Source organism: Dunckerocampus dactyliophorus, chromosome 2 (assembly GCF_027744805.1).
Source record: "Dunckerocampus dactyliophorus isolate RoL2022-P2 chromosome 2, RoL_Ddac_1.1, whole genome shotgun sequence".
Taxonomy (NCBI): Eukaryota; Metazoa; Chordata; class Actinopteri; order Syngnathiformes; family Syngnathidae; genus Dunckerocampus; species Dunckerocampus dactyliophorus.
In genome coordinates, this window is record NC_072820.1 from 40783988 (window position 1) to 40796793 (window position 12806).

General features: G+C 41.9%; 3 protein-coding genes across 5 annotated transcripts in view; all 3 read left to right on the top strand.

The window, feature by feature from the left end:
* The first annotated feature begins 120 nt into the window (after positions 1 to 120).
* Positions 121 to 4853, top strand: rsl1d1 (ribosomal L1 domain containing 1). Its single transcript, XM_054756183.1, has 9 exons — positions 121 to 225; positions 474 to 613; positions 896 to 1034; positions 1134 to 1282; positions 1914 to 2015; positions 2928 to 3021; positions 4176 to 4304; positions 4383 to 4538; positions 4634 to 4853. The coding sequence occupies exons 1-9, from the start codon at positions 187 to 189 to the stop codon at positions 4736 to 4738; spliced, it is 1053 nt and encodes a 350-aa protein (XP_054612158.1). The 5' UTR covers positions 121 to 186; the 3' UTR covers positions 4739 to 4853.
* Positions 4854 to 8076: 3223 nt separating this feature from the next.
* LOC129169656 (transmembrane protein 238-like) lies at positions 8077 to 9349 on the top strand. The gene has a single exon (XM_054756242.1). It carries the CDS (start codon positions 8108 to 8110, stop codon positions 8615 to 8617), a length of 510 nt encoding a protein of 169 aa, XP_054612217.1. The 5' UTR covers positions 8077 to 8107; the 3' UTR covers positions 8618 to 9349.
* A 385-nt stretch (positions 9350 to 9734) lies between these two features.
* snx29 (sorting nexin 29) overlaps positions 9735 to 12806 on the top strand; it is a 202801-nt gene continuing 199729 nt past the window's right edge. Inside the window, exons 1-5 of one of the 3 annotated variants that reach the window (XM_054755500.1) lie at positions 9735 to 9795; positions 9874 to 10131; positions 10574 to 10638; positions 11793 to 11845; positions 12016 to 12140. In XM_054755500.1, the coding sequence (XP_054611475.1) occupies positions 10125 to 10131; positions 10574 to 10638; positions 11793 to 11845; positions 12016 to 12140 (250 nt within the window). In that variant the 5' untranslated portion in view covers positions 9735 to 9795; positions 9874 to 10124. Of the gene's footprint in view, positions 10132 to 10573; positions 10639 to 11792; positions 11846 to 12015; positions 12141 to 12806 lie in introns of all 3 variants that reach the window. The other 2 variants (XM_054755509.1, XM_054755517.1) reach the window with 2 other exon arrangements.

Genomic DNA, 12806 nt, shown 5'->3' on the forward strand with positions numbered 1-12806 from the left:
TTCTGACATGTTTTAACATTGCTAATAGCAATGAATTTCCAAACACTTCTCGCGATTATAAAAACAGCACCAGTATAGGTTCATGTTTATTTTTTGGCTGTACAAATAAAGTTTCCCTTTGTATTTTGTGACGTAGTCCATTGTAACTGCGCATGCGTGTTTTCTCCGGCACGTGAAGTAGGCAGCATGGACCAGAAAACACAAGTTGAGCTCGACCGGTCACAGGTAAAAGCTGCTTTTGTCCCTCCCACTTGAATCAACTTTATACGATATTATGACATTATAGTTTGAAGCAGGTTGTAGTTTGTTGTTTAAGAACCGCTGTAAAAGTGACAATCGCAACTTGGACTTGGTGTGTTTTGGACTTGGTGTGTTTTCCTAGCTGCGGAGCTAACCCACAGTCTTGACTGCTTTACATGTAGGACCCGAATTAAAGTATCATCTGAGTTTAATGTGACGTATGTGTTTTGCAGGTGAAGAAGGCCGTTCTAGCACTGCAGGCTTTCTTGAAATCAAAATCCGGCGGTGAGTCTCTTTTTCGGGACGAATCCCAGAAGATCAGCCTTCTCTTTACCTTCTGGAGGATCCCCAGGTGGCCTCAGACCATTCGGATGTAAGCTTTAACATTCATCATGTTTTACACATTTGCATCAGCACACTATTGAAATGATTAATTGTATATGCGCATTAGTTATTAAAACGTAATACTTCTCTGACAGTGTCAAATGTTTTGATACAGCTCTTGTATTTGATCATTCGATTGGGATACCTAATATGTTGGCTAGTGAATGCAAATAGTTTATTTTTAGTCTGAGCTGCAGATTCACCATTGGTGTTGATAAGAGTTTTCTCTTTCTGTTATGCCTTGGCGGCGTTGTTGTCATCTGGTCACCAGTCCATTGCCTCATGGCGAACGCACAGACACGGAGGAAGTTTGTCTCTTCACCAGAGATGAGCCCCGAATGACCACGGAGCAAACTCAGAGGTTTTATAGGAGGTTGCTGGAAGAGAGTGGGGTTAAAAATGTTACTGAGGTAGCCACCCTAAAGTTTGCAGTTGGTACTGACATTTGTGTAATAATAACAAGAGAGGGATTTTTGCCTATAACAAATGCTTTTCTTTATTCTGGGCAGATAATTCCCTACAATGTCCTGAAGACGGAGTACAAACCATTTGAGGCTAAACGACGTCTTTTGGGGAATTTTGACTTGTTCCTCTCAGACAATCGAATCCGGCGCCTTTTGCCATCCCATCTCGGAAAGCATTTCTACAAGAGGAAAAAGTAAGATTTTTTTTCTTTTCTTTTTTGTACATGCTGCTGTTGGTTAAAGACTACAGTGGAACTCCAGATGTCCACCCTGCTTATGTCAACAGCTCGTCTGTCGAATTATTACTGAAGTGTCGCTTAAGTCGACATTGACATTGACATATATGGTCTTTAAGACATTTGAACACTGTACTTGTTTGATGGCACATTTAGCTATTGGCCTTTCAAAATTATGGACATATAGCACCACTATATGAAATATCTGCTTCAATAGTTTAGTCTGTTTCAAACACTAGGCAACAAGTGTCTAAATGGATGCATTGCGACAATTCGAGTTATCTACATGCCTTGTTTTTGTTTATTATTTTCCTCCTCATACTTGCTACACTCAGTGCAGAGTAGACCTAATGCAAGGTTGAGCTAAAAGTGGAATAAAATATTATTATTCCGAATACATTGAGGAAAGTGGTAATTTTTGCAATCAGCAGTGTGTGTGCTCTGGCAAGAATTAAGCAGTAGTACTTGAAGTGACACACACACACACACACACACACACACACACCCTAGGCAAATAAAACTGATATTATTGTCTACCCTCCAACCAAAGTTTAACTGGACACATGCCAACTGCTCTTTTTTTTGTCAGAGAGCCGCTTTCTGTGAACCTGCAGAGCAAGCATCTGGCCCGTACACTCCAGAGCACTATCCAGGGCACCAGTGCCAAGGTCACCAACAATGGCCCTTGCTGGTGAGTTGAAAGTGTTTCACTGTGTTTTAGGGCTGGCTTCGATTAAGGATTTTCAGTCGAATTTTATTGGCTAGATATCGTCCATAGTCAACTAATAGTGGAATATCTTTTTTTACATTTTTTTTTTTAAGAGCACCGCTAAGGGCTATCCCTACAAATAAACAGATCTCATTTACAACGTTTTCCTCCTCAAAGAAAAGAGAAAGCGCCTTTGGTCTTGCCGGTTTCAGCTGCAGTTCTGTCTGCCCGAAGTGCGTGCCTGTTGGCTAGGTCAGTAGGTACGCCGCTGTTTAGCCATGTCTCGATGAAAATGATGACTTTGCCGTCTAAAAGTATCGTACTGCGGGTGATGTGGAGTTGTAAGTCATCCATTTTATTCGCTAAAGGACACACATTTCCGAGGAACATGCTCTGTAAAGAGAGTCTGAGCTTGAGCCTAGCCTCCCTCTTTTTTTTTTCCTCGCCGCTTGCGAGCACTTCCACCCGGCTGGGTGGTGTGTGTAGACTCCTGTAATCTGGAGATCTTACGGACGAGTCGATGGCACTGCGAAATTCAAGATCTAAAAGCTCTTGAGTGTAAGATGTGAAACTAGACTCACTTTGGTGAGATTGTGAGCAATTGAGCTGTTAAAGCCTTTGAGTTCAGATGGTGCACTCTGTTTTGCTTTTGAAGAATGTGTAAAATGCTCTTGGATTTCAGCGAACTGCCCCTCCCAAAAACCTTGTTGATTGAATGTAGTAGTTTATGTTGGAGGCATAGAAAGCCACTTTAAATCCCGGTGGGCCCCCTTCCTCTGCAGTGCACCTCTACTGTATTGAAACACAATAGTTCAAAACAAACCCGACATGTAATAATGTCCATCTGACTGGGTGCCATCGATGCAAATAAGCATGTATGCTGGTCTCTTACAGCATGGTACGTGTTGGCCACGCTGGCATGGCTGCAGACGAGTTGATGGAAAATATCACGGTGGTTGTCCAAGCTGTGATGGAAAAACTGCGCGAGGTGAGAACAGAAGGTCTCTTAACTATTGCATTTATTCAACCAGTTGGTTAAAGCGACAGTACAGTATGTTGTAGCTTTAGTAATTCAAATAATTTGGAAGGTACACTGACTCGTAATACTGGCGACCCTGTATTCATGTAATGCTGTGGTTATATTTTCTTCAGTAATGTCAACTTCAGAACTGCAGGGGGAGCCAAACAAGTGGAAGGAAAAACATCTCTTCTGCACCGTTGTAATAATTCTTCTTCTTTAGGTTTAAAAATTCAGTTAGACTTTCAAATGTAAAAAGAGTGTATTTCCTTTTGGCAGCTGGATGTTTTTCCATTTAGGACAATCATTTAAATTATACAGTCATGTGCATTACAACCAATCCTGTTCATACTTCAAACTGAGGCTGCTATAAAAAAAATAAAAATAAAAAAAGTTCAATTTAGCATATTTCCTCATAGTGATGTGTGTTTATTTACTCAACTGCAGAGAATATCAGGCATTGGTTAACTATGTTATATGGTACAGTAAGTACAGTATGAAAGTAAGTAGAATTATGTCGCTGTCCACTGGGGTGGGCGATACCGCAAATTTTGGTATCGGCCCAATACAAAGTATATACAGGGGAAGTATTGCAGATACCCGTACTGATACCAATACTATTTACTTGACATGTTTCAAGATCATGAAATGGTTTTGCGATACTTGCTTTAAATGATTTATCATGGTTGTAACCAAATATTTTCTAGACAAACAAACATTTTGATCAACACATGTATTTGTGAACAATTTAACAATACGGTATACATGGAAACCAATATGACAATTGCAATGCAATTGTTTGAGCAAAATAAAGTCAACAGTGCAAAATAAATGAACAAAAAGTACAATTGGCTCTCATTTACCGGTAAATCCTTTGGCTTTGTCCACGTGCTTATTCCCTGATTTTGTAAACTATGTAACAATATTAACATGACGACAAAAATCACAGATTTTCCTGAAAACGAACAGACAAGAACTGAAAACTATTAATTTCAAAATCAGGCTCAAATCGATTTCAATCTGATATCGCCATTGGTATTGATACTATGATACTGTATATCATTTATTATTCATTGTTTCCAACAGCACACTATTAAATGCCTGTTTCTACTTTATTGTATAAGGGACCAGCGATGAAGATTATCCACTTAAAGAGTGAACGTTCAGTGGCTCTGCCAATCTACACGTCAGACCTGACCCACCTCACTGAGCCCAGAGCTGCGAAGGTGAAGAAACGCAAGGTGAAAGCGAAGGTGAGAACAGTTTTGGGATTATATGTTTCGTCTCTGTGCCAAATTGCGTGATACCCATTTATGCATGTTGAATTCCAGGCGGCTGCAGGCACGAAAGCAACAGAGGACACAAAACAAACTGCAGGGGGCGAACAGCAAAAGCGGAAAAAACGGAAGGTAGAGAAGGACGAAGATGAGGAAGAAATACCACAGCTGGTTCCCATGGAGACCGGCCGCAAAAAGCCTAAACTGCAGGCGAGTGCTGCATGCATCCATTACATTTCTACTACTTGAAGTATCGTGCATATACCTGTAGTGTCTGGTATTGACTTTCTCTCGTCTTGTTGCAGTCAAAAAAGAAGAAAACAACCAAGCCTGGTGCAAAGAAACAAGCAGCCAAGAGAGGTGGCAAGACTAAACCCAAAGGAAAAGGAAGAGTACCGAAAGTCAAATAATACTTTATTTTGTAATATTATCAATATATTGGAATTGTCACATCTTGTCTCTGCTTAACTGAAGCATGTACAATTATCAACCAATAAACAGGCATGGCCGCTCATGTTCATGATACTTTTCCTGGTTCGTTTCTTTAGATATGTGCCGTCATACTAATCTTTTGAATCATTACTGCCGAATGTAATTGATGCAGGATGTTTTGTATATCGGCCAAGTCTTCCATAAGAGCAAGAGACTACAGTAAATGTCATTAGACTTTCACAATACAATGCTTTCACACCTTTTATGTGCTTTTGAGGAGATTATGTCATCTGAGCTATGCACATGTAGCAGCTGTTGTCTGGTGATGAGTCTATTGTCAGGTTTAAACGGCTGCTGTTTACGCCTCTCATACAATACCACAGGTTGGAATGGCTTTGCATCTTTTAACACCTTGCTGTACACTATACCGAGCACTATCTTTTTTTTTCTTTCTTTTTTTTTTACCATATTTAGGTTTTCAAGAGTCAAAATATTGCACACAGCATATGCAACATAGTACATACTACACCCACTATGATAACATTTTATTCAGAGGGGAAATTTGTTCTGACACAATAAAAAAATGCACTGACTGTCTACGCTCAGTTTCCGACTGGGTAGGTTTTAACCTGGATAGATGGCATTTAGAGGTGAAAACAACATGAAAATGAGAGAGCTGTTTATCAGTGGAAAAAGGTATTCTGAATCTGAGAGAACATGGAAAATCAATCTGAACCATTGGTCATAGCCAGCACAACCATTTGGAATGTCCTGAAGAAGAAAGAAACCGATGGTGTGCTAAGTAACTGACTTAAAACTAGGTAGACCATGCAAAGCAGCAGCAGTTTATAGGGTTGGGCATCGAGTATCGATGGGAACCGGGACTAACATAACGATTCTTCCGGGATCATTCAAATGTTTTTATTTTGAGTCTTAGTTTTGATGCCCACTTCGCCGACCGGAAGAAATAGCCACAAACACCAACAAAGTGGCTAAAACGTTTGGCGTAGCTTCATAAAAAAGAGTTGTCGGCTCAGTGCAACATTCGCAACACAATTATATCATGGAATAGAAGGTGCCCGACCAACACCCTCCGGATTCTTGGTGTAGAAATAACCGAGTGCCCCGTCTTTGATACGCTACGTCGGACTTCCTCTAAGCAGTCAGAATCAGAGAAGTGAAACAATGAATGACATCTGTCTCATGGCAATGTAACCGAGGGTTTCAGCATGCTCGCTGATGACGCGGAAGTTCGGTGTAAATAAAGGATGGGTGCCAAGTCTAGGCAAGTTTATTCATGTGCACAGTCTGTCTCTATTAGCAACCTTCAAGTGACTTTCCCAACCCACACAACACGCTTCCATCCTTCATAATAAGAGCGCTTTGGGCTACATTCTGTTTACCTGTGGTAACAAAATAAGGGTGGGATAAAAAGTAGCTTACGCCGACAAACAAAGTATACTACTTTTGGAAAGTAAACATCTTTTGTGAAAGTGTACCCCTGTAAAAAGAAGCTAAGCTACATAACATTTTTATTCAAGTTGAATGGTTTGATATTTATATACTGGTTGAAAACAGCCCTGTGAGAAATTCATGTTAAAAAATTCATGGAGAAGTTAAGACATGTCATCCAAAAAAGCATCCATCCATCCTCTATACTGCGGGGGCATGCTGGAGCCTATCCCAGCTGACTTCGGGCGACAGGCGGTGTACACCGGGGTACACCCTGGACTGGTCGCCAGCCAATGGCAGGGCACATATAGACAAACAACCATTCACACTCACATTCATACCTATGGACAATTTAGAGTCGCCAATTAAGCTAACATGCATGTTTTTGGAATGTGGGAAGAATCCGGAGTACCCGGAGAAAACCCACGCGCACACGGGGAGAACATGCAAACTCCACACAGAAATGCCCAAGGGAGAATCGAACCCAAGTCTTCCCGATCTCCAGACTGTGAGGCCAACATGCTAACCACTAGACCACCGTGTGGGCCCCTTTTAAAAGCATGCCCTACCAGTTTATGACAGACACATTGTGAGAGTTGTAACGAAAGACTCGAAAACAACTGTTGGTGACATCAGCAGGTATGACTATCTGCTGTTCATAGAAGACTTCATGAGCAATGAACAACAAGTACAATGACTACACCAAATGATACAAACCACCTATTAGCAAGAAGAACAGGAAGGCCAGGATAGAATTTGCCAAAAAGTACAGCGCAGTTCATTTTTCTCCTCAAAAATGAGGACAACGTGACAATAGTTAAAAAAAAAGTGCATTAAATAAAAAAAGGGTCTGCCAAGCTTGTGGCATCACAGTCAGACTGACTTGCCAAAGGTGCATCAACACAGTTTTGAGCAAAGGCTGTGACTACCTATATAGTCCAAAAACTTTTTTTCATGTTGTGTGTAGAATTTTGAGGGGAAAAAATGAATTTATTTCATTTCGGGAAAACGCTGTCACATTAATAAATGTGGAAAATGGAATACTTCCGGCATGCACTGTCATGTTTCATATACAGTAACTGAGTGTAATGAAACATGATGATGATATGTGAGGGGGGTCATCGGGTGGGCGTGGCTTGTCCACTCATCCAAGAAGAACTGTGCGGTGTAGTGGTGGACCATCTGGAATTACAGTGTGTCAACAGGTTTCTGCATGGGCGAGAGAACAAGCACATGACAGATGATATATCTTCCCTGCTGGGAGGTGGCTGCACTCGGATGACTAGTTAGTCGTGGTTGAAGTTTTTGACTTATTTCTCTTTTTGTGGAGGACCATGGAAGAATACGATGAGGCAACATTTTTTGACGGATCTGAAAGTTTGAATCCCGACCCTGACTCGGGCGCATGCTCAGGCTGGGCCTACCTCCACAAGTCCATCATCTCCATCGTGATGGGGTCCATGATGTCTGCTGCAGGCGTTGTACTCCTCCTGCTCCAGTTCTCCGGGGTGCTGGAGGGAAGCCGCCCTGTCGCGTCTGCCTGCCTGTCTGTAGGACTGATGTTTGTGGTGGTGGGCCTGGTTTGGATTCCTATACTGAAAGAGAAGAGGAGGCGTAGATGTTACTATCAAGAGGCTTGAGGATCCCGCTTGTGCTGTTTGTTGCTGGACTACATCCTGGACTTGAGTGAATATGGAAACCACCCTGCATAGAAATCAAACACCAGACCATCAGTGTACATTGTAGCAAAATGAACAGATGACACTGTCAGCAGGCTGGTGCGGCTTCTTGTTGATAACCACATGCGTACATTGAACTTTGGCCATTGTTATTGCGCAGAACTCCACCTGTCACTTCCAGATCCATTCTGCTCAAAGCGACCCTGCGCTCTCACCATGTCAACCTCCGTGCAGATGGAACCGGTCCTGGAAAGGAGGTACGGAGGAGTTGGACGCTGCAAGTGCTCCTTCTGGTTTGCAGTAGCCCACGATATACTCGGCGTGCTCATCATGATGGTGGGGGTATTCGGGGGCTTGGTAATCCACGACCTCTTCATCTACGCCGGCGCCATCGTCATCTTCCTCAGCCTCATCTGGTGGGTGTTCTGGTACTCCGGCAACATCGATGTGCCGCCAGAGGAGCTGGAAGACGACGTGGGAATGGTCAAACTGAAAAGCAGCAAAGGACTGAGCCGTGTCGTGAGGCGGGCGTCCAGCCGACTCTCCAGCGGGATTCGGAACTCTTTTGGAAAAAATGGAAGGTGGACCAGACAGGGCTCCAGCACAGGCAAGAAGGCTTCAAACGCAGGGGAGCTGCAGAGCACAGATGTGTCACTCTTCACTATTTATGACGGCGACATGGCCTCGTCATCAAAACAACTTGTCAGAGAGACATTGTCAATATGAACCCATGTGTTAAGGACTCAAAGAAAGCTGCACTTGTGTTTGTTTGTCTTTGCTTATGTTTGCCGAGTAATGATTAGACAACGCTGAAGTTCTGTCCAGATGGGTTCACATGCTCTTATCTAGTTGATAAGATCAAGATAAGAACATCTTGCACGCGTTTAACAAAGTGCTGCATAGGATAGATATGTAGAGAGTTGAATCGTCTTCAGCCACAATATAAAGAGTATTTAACAGCAGGGGACACGATATGCAAACAGGTCACACAAACACACACAGTCCAATCTCTGGCAGTGAAAAACCAGTGCAGTTACCAATATTTGAATTTTTAAAAGAATACGTATACAACAAGCAAGATAGCCTCATTTTATCCAGCTTGCGTGTACATTGTGTGTTTTTCTCTGATCAATCATTCATTCTACTCTCACAAAATTTGTCTGAATGATTTGTGTTTGCTGTGGCTGTATTTTGTGTTTTGTTTTGGTTTAGTAATGTTACGTAAATCTTGATGACAGTAGTTTCAGTACGCATGAAGGCTCTTTATTGGGCCCCGACATGTTGTCACTGCTTGTATTTTTAAACGTCCATCTCATTCACTTTTCGGCACATTTGTGCTTGTTATTCCCTTCCAAATGTATATATGAATACATGCGTCTAATTATAGCCATTGTGGATGAAGGTTTGTGAAGTAAACCAGATACCACTGATTCAGAGGCCTTGATCTTTATATCACATCATATCGCATCACATCATATATGATATCATACTGTATCTCATATATCGTCATATCATATAATCAGATATCATATCATACATCATATATGTCACACATAATAACTTATGTTTATGTAATGTTAAGTTATATTATGTCATGTTACATTATATTATATTTTATTAGAGTATAGTACACTATGTTATATTATTTTACATTATATCATATTACATTATATTCTATTGAATTCAATTATATTGTATTGTATTACATTGTATTGTTGTATTGTACAGCATTGGAATGAATAAACAAAACAAAACCACGACTAAAAAGCTATTAGAGACTTCATCTCCCATCGCCCCCTGCGCAAGGGCATATGACAACTGGGTGTTTTGTCACGTGACCCGCACACGGCTCATCAGTAGTCGATTTTAGCCTGCTTCCTGTTTTCGCAGTGTCACAGTCTGTTGTTGGTTATCACACTATAAAATTCACTATCAACCTTCCACTCCGGTTTGTGACAAAACGTACTTTGTGTGTTCGGCAGGGCGCGTAACACTCACACTTGCATGTCACCCCGCGGAAGTCGCTCAGCCCCGGCGACTCACCACCGGCAGGCCTTTCCTCTCACCGACTGAGCATCGCTCCTTGAGCCGTGTTGGGGTGGGTCAAGCTCGGCCACGGAGACGGCATGGGCCCGGCCCCTCGCTAGCTTCGGTGGCGGATGACTAGCAGCTACAAAGAGCGATGAATAAGCAACCAGCTTGAATATTTCTGCGCCTCAAGTTTGCTGTCACAATGAACGGTAAGTTTGATTTGTGAAACATAAAACATTATTTTACACGTGCTTCTTAGTTTAGTTGAATTTCTTCATGTTTTATACATGCACTGTATATCCATACAATGGCTCTGAACTAACTGTTGTAGTTATAGCCTTCTCCTAATCAATATGTACTGTGCATTGATTGGTCCCTTATAACCAACGAATCCACTCACTGCACTTTAAAATGAAGTGATACATTTTGTAACATCTACATAGTGCTACTAATAGGAAAATGATTAATTGTCGGTCATTTATTTCTGTGTATGTGACTTTGTTTGGGTGTGGCAGTTACAAAAACAACATTTCTGTTTAAACATGCTGATATTTTCTTGCGACTGTCTTGAGTTATTTATTTCCATGCATGTGATCACTACGCATTGGATCCTTACTGAAACCCGAATGTGGTCTTCCTTCACTTTCGCAGGCACTCTGCAGAGTGATGCCAAGAGGCAGAACCTCCTGGAGAGGGTGTTGGATGCTGTTAAGCAAGTTAGTGTCACCATTTGAAAGTTTTTTTTTTTTGGTGGATATGACATCCATTAAAACATCATCACCAAATATCATTTACAGTATTAAAGGGAATGAAGTAAAGCTATACGTGATACTACATTACCTGGACAATGTGTTCAAGGTGTGGTGAATCTGTGCTTTAAAAAAGGTTTTTAAACTGGGGATGGGGCCGATCCGATCCAATATCGGGTTCCTGTCTTTGTTTTATCGTTGGGAGCTTGTTGTTGACAGCAAACCTAGCTAGAAGAATATCAGCAAACCAAAGAGTAGCTGTCTTCCGCCGTTTATCAGCTTGCAGCTGAAGTGATTGCATTCATTAACTGATTTTTCTTTGGACTTGTTCTTCCTCACGCGCATGAATGTATTGTGCAGTGAGCGAGCGTGCCATGTTTTTGACTGGATGGACTATTTTCAGTCTTTCTATTCATTTTTATAAATAAAAGTCACCCGTCAACTGTCAGTTCTTTTCCGCCCATGAGGAACGGCAGAAAGCCATTGGATGTTTCTTTTTTAACAATAAAAACAGTGCGATTTTTAAAAAATGTAAGCGCACGACCCTGGACGTGTGTGTGTGTGAAAAAATCTTCCCAGAGAGATTTTTTTTTTTTTTTGGCAGAATGGTCCAACTCTTGTATGTTTATTTTGCCAGAAGAGATTTACTGTTCAACAGGTGAATCCTCCTGTTCTAATTGTATTGCTGGGATTGGAGAGTCTGGTTGGGGGAACATGGGGGTGGCAAGGGGGAGAGAGGGAATGGCGATACAGCAACACGTAGTGATAACATCAACTTCATCACCTGTTTGCGTAGGATTGGGTTGAGCCGGATGAACATCGAACGCAGGAATAGCAGGAATCTAGTCGTAGAACCCGGTTGGTTGGAGACGCTGCGGGAGTGAGAAGAGGGCCAAACAGTCTCGCTAATTCCCTTACATTATAGAGAAATGTCAGGAATCTTTGAAAAAATCCAAACAGAATCACACTTTTTCTTTTACGATCCTCACAAAAACGAGGAATCTTCAGCCCAAATTTAAAATGATTCTCACCAAAGCTCACCGTACGAGTGGGCTAATGATATGTTGCAAAATGTTTCACATGATACACATCGTATGCTGTCTATTATCATGTCTTCCCAGTGCCAAATCCGCTTTGGAGGAAGAAAAGAAATTGCGACAGACTCGGACAGCAGGTAAGAATTCAAGTCATCCTGAGATGATTCTTTTCTCAGAGGCAACAGAGGGGTTATTTAGTTGATGTGGGACTCTCCTGTGTATTTTGTCATGCCGAAGTTTTTACTGTTGGTATTTTCTAGTGTCAAAGTCACTTTCAAACTAAGCCGTCCTCTCCTTGCCTCTGCAGGGTGATCTGTCTTTGTGCCCAGCTTGAAGCTGTGCTGCAGCATGGCTTGAGGAAGAGCAGAGGTCTCGCCCTCACCGCCGCCGCCCTCAAGCAGGCTGCGGGCTTTAGCAGTAAGGCCGAAGCAGGTAACACGCTTGGGAAGAGAAGATGACGCCACCTGTGTGCGTGTGTAGCTCAGTAGACGCCCCCATTCCACAGAATATGAGTTGACACTTACATATTTTTTTATTTATTCATCTATTTTAACATCCTTAATATAACAGTAAATATAAGCTAACCATTGTAATGTTCAGTCACGTTAATTAACATATTGACGCAAATGTAAGGTCGGGTCAGTACCGTAATTAATAAAAAACGTCTTGAATGACGACGTAATGCGAAGTTGATTCTTAATTGACATAGTGTGTAAAAAGAACGGAAATCTAAAAAAAACAAGTAAAAATGCGCATGGCCACACTTGACAGATGTTTTGGGACACCGCTGCAGTCTTATTGCTTTGAATGTGAGGTGCTTACTCTGTGTTTAAATTCTTAATCTTCTCTTTCGTTATGGTCCCCCTTCACCCCCCCAAAAAAGCCTGCAGCTGTGCGTATACATGCACCTCTCTAACAGTTTCATGTGGCTTTTATTTTTATTCCACCGCTTTGCGTAGCCTTTGCGTGGGGAAGTGTAACTGCATGGATAGCCTCAGGATCCTCTTCTGTTTATAGTCAACCAAAGTTGCAACTGTCCCGCTGTTTACCCCCCAAGAAACTGTGCACTATTTAAGAATGCTGCGTCTATTATGGCTA